The sequence below is a fragment of the Schistocerca cancellata genome, chromosome 1, assembly GCF_023864275.1.
Source record: "Schistocerca cancellata isolate TAMUIC-IGC-003103 chromosome 1, iqSchCanc2.1, whole genome shotgun sequence".
NCBI lineage: Eukaryota > Metazoa > Arthropoda > Insecta > Orthoptera > Acrididae > Schistocerca > Schistocerca cancellata.
In genome coordinates this window covers 684469871-684486813 of record NC_064626.1, presented here as the reverse complement: position 1 = coordinate 684486813, position 16943 = coordinate 684469871, and the positions used below count along the sequence as shown (strand labels likewise).

At 37.0% G+C, this 16943-nt stretch overlaps 1 protein-coding gene across 1 annotated transcript in view; it reads right to left on the bottom strand.

Annotated features, from left to right (window-relative positions):
• Nucleotides 1-16943, bottom strand: part of LOC126094579 (pancreatic triacylglycerol lipase-like) — a 231009-nt gene that overhangs the window by 152339 nt on the left and 61727 nt on the right. The window contains exon 3 of the mRNA XM_049909084.1: nucleotides 1082-1291. Coding sequence (XP_049765041.1) covers nucleotides 1082-1087 — 6 coding nt within the window. The 5' untranslated portion in view covers nucleotides 1088-1291. The remainder of the gene's footprint in view (nucleotides 1-1081; nucleotides 1292-16943) is intronic.

Here is a 16943-nt window from a genome sequence, read left to right as displayed (position 1 = left end):
AGTGGACGTTACATTTCAGATGTGTTACGACCCGTGGCTCTACACTTCATTCGATCCCAGCGAAACCCTATATTTCAGCAGGATAACGCACGACCGCATGTTACAGGTCCTGTATGGGCCTTTCTGGATACAGAGAATGTTCCACTGCCGCCCTGGCCAGCACATTCTCCAGATCTCTCACCAATTGAAAACGTCTTGTCAATGGTGGCCGAGCAACTGGCTCGTCACAATACGCTAGTCACTATTCTTGATGAACTGTGGTATCGTTTTGAAGTTGCATGGGCAGCTGTACCTGTACACGCCATCCAAACTCTGTTTGACTCAATGCCCAGGCGTATCAAGGCCGTTATTACGGCCAGAGGTGGTTGTTCTTGGTACTGATTTCTCAGGATCTATGCACCCGAATTGCGTGAAAATGTAATCAAATGGCAGTTCAAGTATAATATATTTGTCCAATGAATATCCGTTTATCATCTGCATTTCTTCTTGGTGTAGCAATTTTAATGACCAGTAGTGTATTATGGTCATGACACTGAGTTTCATAATTCTCTTAAGACAGACCGTCATCACGCTCTTTTACACTGTTATAGCAACGTTCAAACCATAGTTTCATCTAATAGTAATGTCGTGGTGCTTGCACTCTGCAGCTGTGCATCTGCACGACGTATACACGGACCCTCTCTGCACACTAAAGACTATTGTAACGTAATCGGCGACTAAACTAAAACCGCGGCGCAAATACCGAGTTGCACTTAACAGTGTGAGCACATAATTTGAAATGTTCAAAGAAGGATAAGGCTACGAGGGAACGATAGTAAAATTACGGTAGACTGTTTTATTCTGCCCAAGTTTTAAAACAGGCACACACTGCTGCTGAGTGAAAGGCTCATTATGAAAGCAGTAGTGTAGTCTTAATATTCAGTGAGGTCTATAAATGGCTGTTTCTCAAGTGTAGGTGGTACCCGGGAACCAATACAGAGCGCAAAAGAACAGGTGTATTACAAGGACAGGAAGACTCAGAGGGCGGCAAGAAACCTGGTAGAAGCAGAGGGCCACACAAACAGCGATCGTGGTCGCTCACCTTCATCCAGGTGGAGAGGGCGCCTCTCCAGCCGTGCACGATTATCCTGGTGGGCAGCGAGCAGTCCACGTTCTCGTGCAGCGCCCCTGGCGATGCCCAGTTAATCTCCAGCTTGGACTTCTCCTCTGTCTTGGCCGTCGTAGTGGGAGCGGCCGTTGCGCCGTTTCTTTCTGCAGGCGGATTCAGTAGTAGCGGCCAGACTCGGACACCCTGTGTATTGAACGACCAACGTATTTGCTTCAAATTTCCATCATTTCAGCCAACTGCACAAGCTGAATCAGCACAACAGGGACTTTAAATTTCATGAAATGTATAACTGCGAATACGGCACATTTTATTGAAAACAAATGAAAATCTGTGCCGTATCGGGACTCGAATACGCTCTACCCGCTTTACGTGGGCGGTCGTGTTAACCACATCATCCGAGCACGCTTCACGGGCAGACACAACCTAACAGACGTCGCTGTCCCTGCTACCCACAGTGTTCGATCCGTTATGTGATTCTCGCACAGCGAGAGATTTATTTAGTTGCGGTTTTTTTCCATCAGTGTACTTCAGTGCAGTGTCTGTATTTGACAGTGTCTGCAATTTTTCTTCGGACATGCATGCATGTCGGAAGATACAGATACTTTAGGCAAACTGCGAAATGATTATTTTCAAAGGGCACGGGTGAATTTCTTCCTCATCCTTCTGTAACATGGGCTCATGCCCCGCCTCTAAATACCGCGTTGTCGACGCACGTTAAACACGGCTCCTTTTTATTTTGTGACTCCACTGCTAAGCTCTCTTCATCGAGTATTTCGCGAACTCTGTGCCTTCTTATTGTAAAGTGCCATGAGAACATCCAAGTATCTACACTTACATTCACGGTTCATATCACTGAGCTCTTATACCACTGTCAGTCAGTACCTTCCCTGTCCCACTCGCAAATGGAGCTAGGAAAAAGAAACTGTCAATAAGATCCCGTACGAAATCTTGACTGCTCGCGTCTTCGGAGTCCTTGCAGGATACGTCTCTTAGTGACAGTAGGATCGTTTTGTAGTCTGTCACAAATGCCAGTTCTCCAAACTTTCCTAACAGTGTTTCGAGAAAAAACGTCTTCTTCTCTTCTAGGAATCCTATTTGAGTTCACGCGACGTTTCCGTAATACTAGCATATTAAGAACGGGAAAGGAAGATTAGGATCTAACGTCTCGTCGACATGAAGTTCATCAGACACGTAGAAAAAGCTGTAGTAATTCTAGGATGGGGAAGGAAATCGATCGTGCGTTTGCAAAGGAACCATCCCAATGCCTGGAGCGATTTAGGGAACTCACGGAAAACCTAATCAGTGTGGCTGGACACGGATTTGAATCGTCGTCCTTCCTAATGCGAGTCCAGTGTGCAAAATAATGTTATTTCACTACAGTATTACACTGTCGTGCAAAGCAGTTAATCGAATGCTATGTACTGGCATGTACATGATCGGGAGTAGGATACATTCATATCATAATTCTGTTCATGTAGGAGACGAGTCTTAATTTTTTGACTCTGAGGAGGCCAACCGTCCACAGTAGAAAGAGGTAGGGGACATTTGGTCACATGGAATTGCAGACAGAGTCCCGACCTATGGTTGGTGGTTTTCTCTTTTCCTGGCGGGTCTCAGCGGCCAGAGCGATGAGCGTTTGTTATTTTTACACTGGCTGGGGGTAACTTTCTCATGAAAGCCTCATGTTTTGGGCAGGAGGACGTCAGCTCAGCGTCACAGCTGTGGTAGTTTGGGGTATCCAGCAGAGTGGCGCGACATGTCTCATCCCAACTATCACATTCCATTGGTATCCGTCGCCAGAAAGCTTCCCTCACGAAGTCCTGTCGGAGTCTATGATTGGCTGCTTGACTGCTCCGCTAGAAAACGTTTGTATACAACGTTGCGAATTGGGGAAAAGGAATGGTCTTGACGCCTAGGTTGATTGAGTGCGATATTGAACATCTGGACGAATTTGTTATAGGGCAATAATTGATGAAAGCTTCGTTTATTGACGACGAATGGCTGAGTTCTGCCACAGCGGAGCGGTCACTCTCTGGCCGCAGGGCGGAGGAAGATTTTGAGGGGAGATGGTTCCTGGCCGCCATAGGATTCGGTCATGTCTTTGCCGCAGAGTAATTTCATTCACGGTTTCACTTGTCCAGCCCACCTAAAGACACTTAGCTTTTTCTGGAGCTCACCCTTTGACCAGTCTCCAAGCCGAAGCCCATCTCCGTGCAGCAGAGTCGACTTCGAGTAGCAGTCATCATCAACACCCCGCCTTTCTCCGTACTGTCCAGAATATACACAGGTCCAACCTGTAGGGTTGTAGTTGATTTTTCATCCCTCAAAATTCGAAACGAGGTTTCCCAGCAACCTTAGAATCACTTTCCCCCCTTAGGTGATATCATGATACAGCATCCGGTTAGCCACTTGTTTATCGATGTTATACATTTTCCTGTTCTCTTTGCTTCCCCTTTTCGTAGTAGAGATTCACACTAGATTCTGTACTTTGTCGTTTGTGCTACTTCTTGCAACCACTTCTATCAAATAAGAACTGTTTACACATTAGGTTTATCTTAATATATATGAGTGTTCCTTCTACAAATTCATCAGAAAGAATTTATTAGAAACCTGTCCTATCATCATCTCTGGACGAGAACTGTGATTAATTAATTTAATGAATAAATTGTATGAGAGGCTAGCCACCCACATAGGATTTATATCAAGGCCATTATAAGATTGCTTTACACAACTTGATGCAATCTTTTCAGATCGTGATGTCTTTTTCTAGTTGGATGAGATAAGAGTAGTTTTTAATCTTTTTGGTCAAATTCTTTACTTGACGACAAAAATGGCTTTTGTCTCCCTCGACCCACGCCAAAAATGCTATTTTTTTTCTAAACGCTTGGCCATTTGGAGCTCCCACTTCTCTCACTATATTTCTGTCCAAGCCCTGCATGTACCATAAACGTGGACAAAGTTGGTGATGACGAGTAGAAGCGTCCAGGAACGTCCAGAAATAGGAGATAGTTATTCTTCCTCATCTCCATCGTGGGATTATGGCAAAACAGTTCTATTTCTACCCAAATACGAGTAAACCGCTACTGCGCGGCTTGTCCCGGCGGAGGTTCGAGTCCTCCCTCGGGCATAGGTGTGTGTGTTTGTCCTCAGGATAATTTAGGTTAAGTAGTGTGTAAGCGTAGGGACTGATGACCTTAGCAGTTAAGTCCCATAAGATTAAAAAAAAAAAAAGTAAAGTGCTACATACCGTTATCAAAATAATCGAGTAATGAGAGGGAATGAAAACACAAAATCTCTTTGTTCAGAATCGAAATACATTTCTATACTTAAAAGAGTTACTTGCAGCTGTTATTTTCACACCCGGTGCATTTTATAGGTTGACCTTCCCAATGAGAAGTGGATCATGTATGTCGTATTTTATTGCAGCTTTTCGGGAAATCTGCAGACATACGACGCCCTCAAGAAGAAATTGGAAACTGGAAGAAATTTTATATTTTTATTTTTACTATTTCTCTTGGCAGGTAGAGAAAAAGTGACGATAGTGCCGCGTAACGATATCGAAGACAGTCACTTAATGGTAGATAAAATTAAATCTACTGTATTTGACAGGAGTGAACAAGATCGTGTGAATTCACCGGGAGCGAGGTCCTTGAAATGTGGAGATCGTCTTGGAGCATGTGGGGGGAGGGGGAGGTATTCGAGAGATCGAACAGATTAACTCGTATGTTCATAGAGTGGTTCATATCTTTTTTACACCACACAGGCAGGTTGCATGTCGGATATCTTAGTAAATGTCTAGTATATGTGACTATAATGTGCTATGTACAGGGTAATTTTTGTGTTATTCCAGATGATAAGGAGTAAAACGCCATACAGGCAGTCTTCATTTCTCTTTTACCTCTAATGATAGGCATTAAAGGCTAATACAGATTAACGTTGTCTAAGGTTTTCTGGTTGTGTCAAAAGAAAATAAAATGTTAACAGTTTAATCAGCCACATTCTACGAGAGCAAAACGTCGCTCTTTCCAAAAACACAGAGCAGTTTAAAACTCATCCAGTGACTTCGTCGTAGAGTACCGTGATCATGAACATACGCCAACATTTCTTCTCTTCTTACCGGCCAAATACCGACGATGACAGTTTTTTTTGCCACAAAGATTCGTTCCAGCTTGACCTGAGTCCAACGCCTACGCATATGCGAAATTTTAAAAAATCGACCAGTTAGGTGGGTTTTGAGGTATTGAGAAGTACGTTTGATCTTATGGAAGTTTCGAATGGGGCTTAGCATGGAATGGGCATCTTGAATGATCTAACAAAGCTGCATAATCTTTACTGGATAGTAGTTCCAATAGGCCATAATTAAATTTTCTTGGCAAAGAAGAGTTTGTGACTCAGGAAGTGTTAATACTTATTGTGGAAACTAAAGAGAAGGGATTGAAGCTTGATGTGTTGGTTGATAATAAAAACGAGATGTCAGCCATTTCAGTGCAGTTTTATGAACAGTTATTAGGAGTAGCAACATGTGTTACATAAAAATTACAAATATTATTGGCATCTACTTAGATTTTGAATAAAAATCATCAGCAGTGCTGGCTGAACGCTTCCATTATGAGTGAACTTCATTCTGCCAGAGTCCTTATCAAGGGAAGTGGAGCAGTGGATAGAGATTCAGAGCACCCATTTGCTCTTGTAGTGTGAAACTGCCTCTAAAGGCGGAAGAATCAACAATGATCAACGCCATGATGATACAAGCCATGAAAAGTACTGTAGTGAATATGGCTAATATGTACTCGAGAGGAATTGTGGACTGCAGTTGAAGAAGTATCATTGTGCTACCGCCAATGGGAAATGTCTTCCATTCGAATCTCTGGGAGGGGAGTATAAAGGAAGTGGGTGGGTTCTGAGATCATCGCAGAGCAATCGACATAACCCTGTGAATGTGAGACTGACATGAACCAGGTGAGCTTACCAATAAACAGGTTACTCCCCATGAGATTACATGAACACAGTTACAGGTGGTGCACAATTAATTAAGCAGGGATGGCCCTAAAATACATGCAACATGAGTGCTGTAACTCACAGTGATGATAAAGATACAGAATTAATAAATAAGCCTACTAACCAAAAGAGTGGTAAATATAAAGAGGCCTATTTATTTTAATTCCCTGTAGACTTCAAATGGAACACAAAATTCACAAATAATAGAGGACAATTACGTTAATGAAATATTAATATTAGTTACAACTGAATTAAAATATCTGCACCTTGGAAAAGATTCGATAATGATTCTCAGGTGAATTTGGTGAGACAGCTAACTTTCTGGAAGCTGCATACTGGTTGCCTATTTGCCAACTGTTAATCAATATGGAAGGAAAAAACTACAAAAAGAATCACGCATTCACCTACCATATTGACTGAATGCATAAATCAATCTGAAGTCTTCACTTGCCTCCTACTGTTCAGTTTCCGATCACTGCTGTTGCTCACCATACTTAGCGTTACCGATGCCTGAGAATGGCTCCTGTAGTGATGTAGAACTCTCACTCATCTGCCCTGCATTGAAAGCTGCGGTCTCTCAGAGCCCAGGATACAGATCCCATTCTCTGCTGAAGCATCCCCTGTCAAGTCTCAGATGAAAGTTGTTCCAGCAAGAAACAGAATTTTTATTCTTTATTTGTGTGAGCCTTTTGCATTATTTTGATTGGAAAATGGAAATGATGTCCCATGCTTCTTTACAGAGCATAGGGGAACGATGCGGGAGACCCGCACCGCCTTACTAGGCAAGGTCCTAATGGAGGTGGTTTGCCGTTGCCTTCCTCCGGCCATAAAGGGGATGAATGATGATGATGAAGACGACACAACAAGATCCAGTCATCTCGAAGCAAGAAAACTCCCTGAACCCACCGGGAATCGAACCCGGGACCCTGTGCTCGGGAAGCGAGAACGCTACCGTGAGACCACGAAGGGCAGACATTATTTTGATTACCAGTGACAATTATTGCCAACAACAAGATACATTCTAATAAAACAGCAGTCTCCCTTCTACAATCAGTTTTAATGTAATTTACCAAAGGTCGGCGTTTTTAGAGCTGGAGTTCAGAAACAGACAACCTCTAGGCTCCCACCATCTATACTATCTCTCGTTGTTGTTGTTGTGGTTTCCAGCCCTGAGACTGGTTTCATGCAGCTCTCCATGCTACTCTATCCCGTGCAAGCTTCTTCATCTCCCAGTATCTACTGCAACCTACATCCTTCTCAATCTGTTTAGTGTAGTCATCTCTTGGTCTCCCTTTACGATTTTTACTCTCCACACTGCCCTCCAATACTAAATTGGTGATCCCTTCATGCCTCAGAGCATGTCGTACCACCCAATCCCTTCTTCTAGTCAAGTTGTGCCACAAACTTCTCTTCTCCCCAATGCTATTCAACACCTCCTCATTATTTATGTAATCTACCCATCTAATGTTCAGCATTCTTCTGTAGCACCACGTTTCGAAAGCTTCTATTCTTTTCTTGTCCAAACTAGTTATCGCCCATGTTTCACTTCCATACATGGCTACGCTCCATACAAATACTTTCAGAAACGACTTCCTGACACTTAAATCTATACTCGATGTTAACAAATTTCTCTTCTTGAGAAACGCTTTCCTTGCCATTGCCAGTCTACATTTGATATCCTCTCTACTTCGAGCATCATCAGTTATTTTGCTACCCAAATAGCACAACTCCTTTACTACTTTAAGTGTCTCATTTCCTAATGTAATTCCCTCAGCATCACCTGACTTAATTCGACTACATTCCATTATCCTCGTTTTGCTTTTGTTGATGTTCATCTTATACCCTCCATTCATGACACTGTCCAATCCGTTCAACTGCTCTTCCAAGTCCTTTGCTGTCTCTGACAGAATTACAATATCATCGGCGAACCTCAAAGTTTTTATCTCTTCTCCATGGATTTTAATACCTACTCCGGATTTTTCTCTTGTTTCTTTCACTGCTTGCTCAATATACAGATTGAATAACGTTGGGAATAGGCTACAACCCTGTCTCACTCCCTTCCCAACCACTGATTCTCTTTCATGCCCCTCGACTCTTATAACTGCTATCTGGTTCCTGTACAAATTGTAAATAGCCTTTCGCTTCCTGTATTTTACCGCTACCACCTTTAGAATTTGAAAGAGAGTATTCCAGTCAACATTGTCAAAAGCTTTCTCTAAGTCTACAAATACTAGAAACGTAGGTTCGCCTTTCCTTAATCTAGCTTCTAAGATACGAGTAATTCATAGGGTCAGTATTGCCTCAGTGTTCCAACATTTCTATGGAATCCAAACTGACCTTCCCCAAGGTAGGCTTCTACCAGTTTTTCCATTCGTCTGCAGAGAATTCGCGTTAGTATTTTGCATCCGTGACTCATTAATCTGATTGTTCCGTAATTTTCACATTTGTCGGCACCTGCTCTCTTTGGGGTTGGAATTATTATATTCTTATTGAAGTCTGAGGATATTTCACCTGTCTCATACATCTTGCTCACCAGATGGTAGAATTTTGTCAGGACTGGCTCTCCCAAGGCCGTCAGTAGTTCTAATGGAATGTTGTCTACTCCCGGGGCCTTGTTTCGACTCAGGTCTTTCAGTGCTCTGTCAAACTCTTCACGCAGTATCGTATCTCCCATTTCATCTTCATTTACATCCTCTTCCATTTCCATTATATTGTCCTCAAGTACATTGCCCTTTTATAGACCCTCTATATACTCCCTCCACCTTTCTGCTTTCCCTTCTTTGTTTAGAACTGGGTTTCCATCTGAGCTCTTGATATTCATATAAGTGGATCTTTTTTCTCCAAAGGTCTCTTTAATTTTCCTGTTGGCAGTATCTATCTTACCCTTGTGAGATAAGCCTCTACATCCTTACATTTGTCCTCTAGCCATTCCTGCTTAGCCATTTTGCACTTCCTGTCAATCTCATTTTTGAGACGTTTGTATTCCTTTTTGCCTGCTTCATTTACTGCATTTTTATATTTTCTCCTTTCAATAATTAAATTCATTATTTCTTCTGTTACCCAAGGATTTCTACTAGCCCTCGTTTTTTTTTACCTACTTGATTCTCTGCTGCCTTCACTACTTCATCTCTCAAAGCTACCCATTCTTCTTCTACTGTATTTCTTTCCCCTATTCCTGTCTATTGTTCCCTTATGCTCTCCCTGAAACTCTGTACAACCTCTGGTTCTTTCAGTTTATCCAGGTCCCATCTCCTTAAATTCCCACCTTTTTGCTGTTTCTTCAGTTTTAACCTACAGTTCATAACCAATACATTGTGATCAGGGTCCACATCTGCCCCTAGAAACGTCTTACAATTTAAACCCTGGTTCCTAAATCTCTGTCTTACCATTATGTAACCTATCTGAAACCTGTCAGTATTCCAGGCTTCTTCCATGTATACAACCTTCTTTTATGATTCTTGAGCCAAGTGTTAGCTATGATTAAGTTGTGCTCTGTGCAAAATTCTGTCAGGCGGCTTCTTCTTTCATTTCTTAGCCCTAATCCATATTCACCCACTACATTTCCTTCTCTCCCTTTTCCTACTACCGAATTCCAGTCACGCATGACTATTAAATTTTCGTCTCCCTTCACTATCTGAATAATTTCTTTTATTTCATCATACATTTCTTCAATTTCTTCGTCATCTGTAGAGCTAGTTGGCATATAAACTTGTACTACTGTAGTAGATGTGGGCTTTGTGGATATCTTGGCCACAATAATGCGTTTACTATGCTGTTTGTAGTAGCTTACCTGCACTCCTATTTTTTTATTCATTATTAAACCGACTCCTGCCTTACCCCTATTTGACTTTGTATTTATAACCCTGTATTCGCCTGACCAAAAGTCTTGTTCCTCCTGCCAGTGAACTTCACTAATTCTTACTATATCTAACTTTAACCTATCCATTTCCCTTTTTAAATTTTCTAACCTACCTGCTCGATTAAGGGATCTGTCATTCTAAGCTCCGATCTGTAGAACGCCAGTTTTCTTTCTCCTTAAACGACGTCCTCCTGAGTAGTCCCTGCCTGGAGATCCGAATGGGGGACTATTTTACCTCCGGAATATTTTACCCATTTCAGCCAAAAGGCCTTCTCCATCTATGCATAAGCGAATTCTGTTCTCCTACTCCAGAAATTATCTATGTTAGACAATGGTAGCTGCTCCTACTATTTCTTAGCAGAGTCAGTTACAATTCATTTAGTTTGTCACCAGTTTGAAGGCTGCGAGTGCCATGCTCCCAAGCACAGGAGAGCTGGATGGTCTCTTCTCACTCCATGTTGGAAAGCTTATCTCTGAACCAAACCATGCCCAGAGGTTCTCTGAACACAGGCTTCCTGCAGATCACAGTGCATCATGATATAGCATACCAGTAGTAAAATTCAGCAGGTACTGGCTCACCATTTTAAATAAAACTTCCCCAATAGTAAAATTCCGAAGGTTCTGACATCCCTTTTAAAGAAACCTTACACATAACCAGCTGAATTTTACTGCTACTGTACATTTTAATCATGCCTGACTCTACTTTTTCATTCAAAAATTGTATTAAACTTGATTTTTTCTGAAAAGACCAACATAAGGAAAAAAAAACTTAATTTTTCTGAGAAAAATGATATAAGAAAATAAATTAAAACTGTGTTTGTATGTTCTATTCCTTACCCAAAATTTTCCTAATTCTTTCTTCTTTACCAGACATTAGATTTTTTATGAATAGTCATATTTTTAGTATACTTTTACCTACAAGTGTACCACATTCACACATAAGTTTTAATTTCTTGTATTTATTTTTAAATTTCTTATAAACACCATAGTATCAATCTATCCAACGTTGATCTACATAAAATTGATTAATATTCTTTTTATTCAGATGGTTACCAGACTGCTTTAGCTGTTTGTTATTGTCCATTTAAAGATTGTAATATTTTAATAGGAAAAAATAAAACTCTTAAACGATTTCACAGAGTGAGTTCCAAATCATGAAATTCATTATCATTATTTTTAAGTTTCTTCATTCCTTTACATTTCAATTTAATATTCCACTCTCCAAAAAATTGAGGATCCCAAGTACTAATTATTTTTAAATATCTTTCAGGTAAAATAATTTTAAATTAATTATCAAGTTCCAAACATATATTTTCTCCATATCTGGTAGGTAAATATTTTTAAAACCAACAATATTATATAAAGCAGTTACTTGTAGCTCACTAATCTTTTTAAAGAAATCAGTGTTTTTAACATTGTTGAGCTGTTACAGAAATGTTTTCATTTATGTTGAAAATGTTTTATTGGTGGTTTTACAATGTGTGATGCCCATATGGGAATGTATGTGCGCTACTTTCCAGAACAAATTGTCAATTATCATAATGACTCAATGCTTTCTTGTTTACCTCCACTGTGTAGATGTCATGTTTTTCACTTCAAATCAAATTCATCATTTTGCATTTTGTTAAACAAACAATCTTTGTAACCTTCTAAGCTTGTTCTGTTATTAACAACACAGTTCTTCACCCATTTTAATTTTCAACCACTTTGTCACCAACTTTACAATCAAACATTTTTCATCTCAAGCTGCAGTATTCATCCACTATTTTTTCATTACATTCATCTTTCATTTTTCCTAAGACTTTCTAGTTTAATGATGGAACACCATAAATATTATCTGTTGGATAATCGCTCATATCAAAGTAACCAATCATTGATTTCATGTCTTATAGAAATCTTTAGTTTCAAAATTATATATACAACTGTCCATATCATACTAACACAAATCAATATTCTTTTCCATATTTTGGTTACATTATTCTGTAGTGAAAATCATACATCAGTTGTTTTGATAAATTCAGTATACTCATACCAATGTAGGTGGGTTTATTAAATGTGATTTTTGTCTTATTCATATTGATGGCAATCAGATATTCATTAAATATAATTCTTGCTTAAAAGTATGGATTTGTTATTAATTTATCACAGTTTACTCTGTCTGGTACTAATTCTATAACCACTCTATTTCTAGTGCTTTCCATTGTCTTCCCAAAGACTGAATTGTTCATAAGTATATAGAAATCTTTATCAAAATCATTCTTCAATATCATCCTCATTTCTGTAATGACGTCTATATAGTTCAGACTGCTTAAATTTTATGAATCTCTGTATCTTTGCACCTTCATTCATAGAGATAAATACTATTTCGTATTTCTGTAGTGGACAACATATTTATGTCCGTCATTCAAAGTAGTCATTAACTTACTTTCTTTAGTTCCTGGTACAATTTTATTTTCAGAAGTGTGTGGTAAATTTTTATGTAAATCATGTGCTTTTTTTGAGAACTTGAAACCAACTTCAAAAATGTAATCAAATGGAGAAGGCTCAGAAATTGCACTTATTTTTCTAGAATCAAAGGAATCCTATTCAGATCCGCCATATGGTAAATATTGTCTCATATTGTAACCATATAAATTGTTTGCATCTTGCTTTCTTTCTTTACATAATTAATCTTTCATATATTTATTAGTTGGTTTGACATATAGTTTCCAGTAATGTGATATACCACCTCTAATTCTATTTCAATCACAAGAATCATATCGTAACCATGTAATAATTCTAGTAGTCGTTCATTCATTTTTAACATTGCAAATCATAGGCTTTTCTGCAAGTTTTTCTAAAATTTGCAAACACATCAGGCAATAACAACAAATCAATTTTAAGATACAGATCATGATATTCACGAAGATTTTTGATATTAAATTCTTCCTCAACTAATTTTGAATTTTTATAATCTTCATCACTTATTTCACAGTCGTTCAGTTTACTGTAAAATTCTTATTTTGTTTTTAACTGTGTCTCATCAAATTTCTACCAAGAATCATATGGATACACACCTTTTATGTTCACTAGAGTGTATAAATCTCCTGGAAAATGTGATCTAATGTTTTTCATTTCATCTCTTATCAAATTTGATGAAAGTTTGTCAGGTGAAGAAGCCATCAGTCTAAATGTGTCGATAAATCCCATCTTCATATTTTATGTCTTCATACCAAAACTGGTGTATCTATCTTCATTATTAGCTTTTACATCTACATCTGTTTTATCATAACCTCGTTCTTTTACAAACAGATGTGAATCATACCTAAGAGATTATATAAATAAATTGGTACAAAATTCAGATGTGTCAATTTTAGATTACAATTATTACAAAAAGGATTTATACATTTTCCAGTCAAATGATGGTGGTGATGAATCTTCTTTACTTTTCTGTGACTAATGACATATGCATAGTATATAATTTTTTGATCTTTCACATCTTGTGATTCTTGAAATGAATCTTTTATATCAATCTAGGTTCAGTCATAAAATTTTAAGTTTCTTCACTTAAGCGAGCAGCAGTTTCAAGATTGTATGTGTATTCAAATAACATTAAAGCTTCTGTGAATGCATTAGCACCCACTTGGGTCAGTTTTGTATCACCATAAACACTTAGGTAACCAAAACCACACAAAAATATGAATAAATATTTTCAGCAGACATTGATAACACAGACAAGTATCGTTATTCATACACACTTATAATATTGTGAGATTGATCTAAACCCAAGAGTCAATGATACTTATTAATGAACCTGTGCCTTCATCTGATCTATATGTATGTTTATTAAAGAAATAAATAATCTAGTAAACAGTTTTTTATTGAATGGGGTCTGTCATTGAGCTCATAAACAGCGAGCTCTCATATAATAATAAGCAAGTGTTAATTATTATTGTTGAACAATAATCCATATATTTATGGTAATAAGGTTGCTGAACTTCTAGTATATCCCTGTACTCGAGATGCCATAAACACTACATTAGAGAATAGTATTTTAAAAGATCTGATTATTTCAACAGTGGTGAATTAACATTACCCAAATATGTGCCGAATTCAACAAAATTTACTAATCAACACAGTTTCTATTCTTTAATTATGAGTTCCAAAATGCCTTTTGTAGAAAATTTTCAAGATTGGATTTATGAAGAAGTTTAACCATCATTGGAAAACATGGAGAACATAAATGAAAACTGAAGCAACATAGCTAGAAAATTTAAATAAAATCAAAGGTAAACATACAGAGCACTTAATTAAAATAATTGACAATGCTTTAGATATAATACAAGAAAGAACCAGAGAAACAATTACTTCATTATGTCATGTTGTTCCTCAAACAGTTCATGAAAATTTGAGACCAACATTCTTTCTTTTAAAATTATTTGATGAAAACTACAAATAAAATTATTATGTCGTTAGAGCACAACAAAAAAATTACAAAAACAGACAGAATTAAAGATAGATGTCCTCATTATGAAGAAATGTAACACTTAATTATAATCCTAACTCAGTAAATTTATACCAAAGAATTAAGAACTATAAGAACTGTTTGTTGATATAACTATATTAAAAATTTAAAGGATGATGTAATGAATTTTCATCACAATTGAGATTACATTCTCTAAATAAAACTTAAAAAACGAAGATAAAATTAATAAACCTGCAATGAAGGTAAATTTATTCGATTATGTAATTGATTTTACAGCAATGAAAAGTAAAATGGAAATACATCGATTAAATTTAAAATGGGGATAAATCGATCAATTCTGAAACAAGCATATAATTAATAAACTTGAAATGACGACTGAGTTTACACTATTTTAATAAGTTTTCTGCATTTTTGGACAAGCAACATTCCCTTTTATTCATTCATCAACACATTCCTTATGAAAAATATGATCAGAGTTGTTTTTATGTAATGATGATTGTAGGTACTTAAGCATGTTGAGCATTCAATTCATTCTGATAAATCTACTACTTCATAATGTTTTAATACTTCATGTAAGAATGATTCTGATAGTTCTTGATAATTAAAACACATTCCCTATTAAATTTATTTTTAAATTCTTTCATAAAATCTTTGGACATTACTTCATCAGCCGATATACCATCACAGTTTAATTTATTTTGAAATTCTATTAGAAAATATTCAGATACTTGAAAAGCTGACTTACAATCCAAGTTTAATTTGTTTTGAAATTCACCCACAAATTCATTAGACATTTTTTGTCCATCTGATATTTCTTCCAAACTCAGTTTATCTCGAAGTTCACCTATAAAATATTCAGATAATTTTTGATTATGTGATATACATATCCCCGATCTAATAAAATATTTGGATTAATTTTTTCTTCCTGATATATACACAAGTTTTCAGATAAATATTTTCTTCTTGATATATTTTCCCAATTAAATTTATCTGGAATTTTTCTTATAAATTCATCAGATAATTTACTACTTTATGATATGTATTATCAATATAATTTATTTGAGACATCACAAAAAATCCCAATGGGTGACTTCTGGTAAGTCAGAGCATTTAATATTTCATTAGTGAAAGTATATATAGCATTTTCCATTGAAAAACCTTTCAGGAAACCAAACTGACATTTTGTTAAAACTTTATTTTTACAAAGGTGTGAAGCTACTCTACAATACATTACTTTTTCAAGAATTTTGGATAAGGCAGTCAGAAAAGAGATTGAGCAGTAGTTGCTGACATCAAACGTATCCCCTTTTTTATGCAGTGGTTTAACAATGGCATACTTCAGTCTATCTGGGAAAATACCCAGCTTCGGAGAGCTATTACATATATTATCCCACTGGAAATGCCATCAATTCCATGTGAGCTTTTATTTCGAGAGAGTTTATATCTTCCTATCTTTATCTCCTTTCTTTTCCAAAAATTTTTCAACAAGTTATATATCCAGATATCTTGTTTTCTGTAATTCATACTCATAAAAATTTCCTTTTACTTCTTCACCATTTAGATCTCTTAATTTATACATGATTGGGCTAGAATGAATTCATGTGCATTTATTCAGATTTTCCTCTATACAAAGGTTTTTCTTCAAGATAACAAATACCTGGAAATTATAACATTTCTCACATAAGATCTTAATTATCTCCTCTGAATGTCCCTCCAGGTGTTTCACTCTCATGTATCTTCGTCCTCTGCATCAAGTCTTTTCATTGTGAATCGTCATAGGGTGTCCTCTTCTCGTCTTTCCCTCTGGTTCCCATTCCAGGATCATTTTCGGAATTCTGGCTAACTCCATTTTCCTTATGTGTCTATACCATTGTAACTTCCTTCTATCCATCATGTTATATATTCTTTCTCTTACTTCCATTCTCTTTAATATTATGTAGTTTCTTACTTTCTCTCGTCTATAAATTCTTGCTGACATTCTGCAAATTTTCATTTCTACTGCTTGCAGTTTTTAAAGGTGTTTCAGATTTGTAGTCCAAGTCTTCACCACATAGAGAATGCATAACAGGTTCAATCTCAAAAATTTCTGTCAACCAGTTGGCAGTGCGTCCGTTTCCAAAAGTCCTTTAAGTTCACAGATTCTAGCTGTATCATCTCTTTTAAAAAATTTCGATTTTTCATTAAGTACAACAGGAGTTGGCTTTTAATTCTTGTCATTAACTTCTATTGGTTTCATTTTTACAGTTATGTTTTGTGTTATTACATTCATCAACTAATTTCTAAACCATGTCCATCCATTTATAATTTCCTTGTATGCCAAATTTCTTCCACGTGATTTCTTTAAGTGCTTTGTTAAATCTTTCTATACTGGACACTTTTAATTTAGTAAAAGTTGAACAGTGATATATATTATATATTTTCATTAATTCTTGAAAGTCTTTATTATAAAATTCATTACTGTCATCTGTTTGTAAATTTATCAGTGTTCTTGACTTGAATGTTTTTTCAAGACT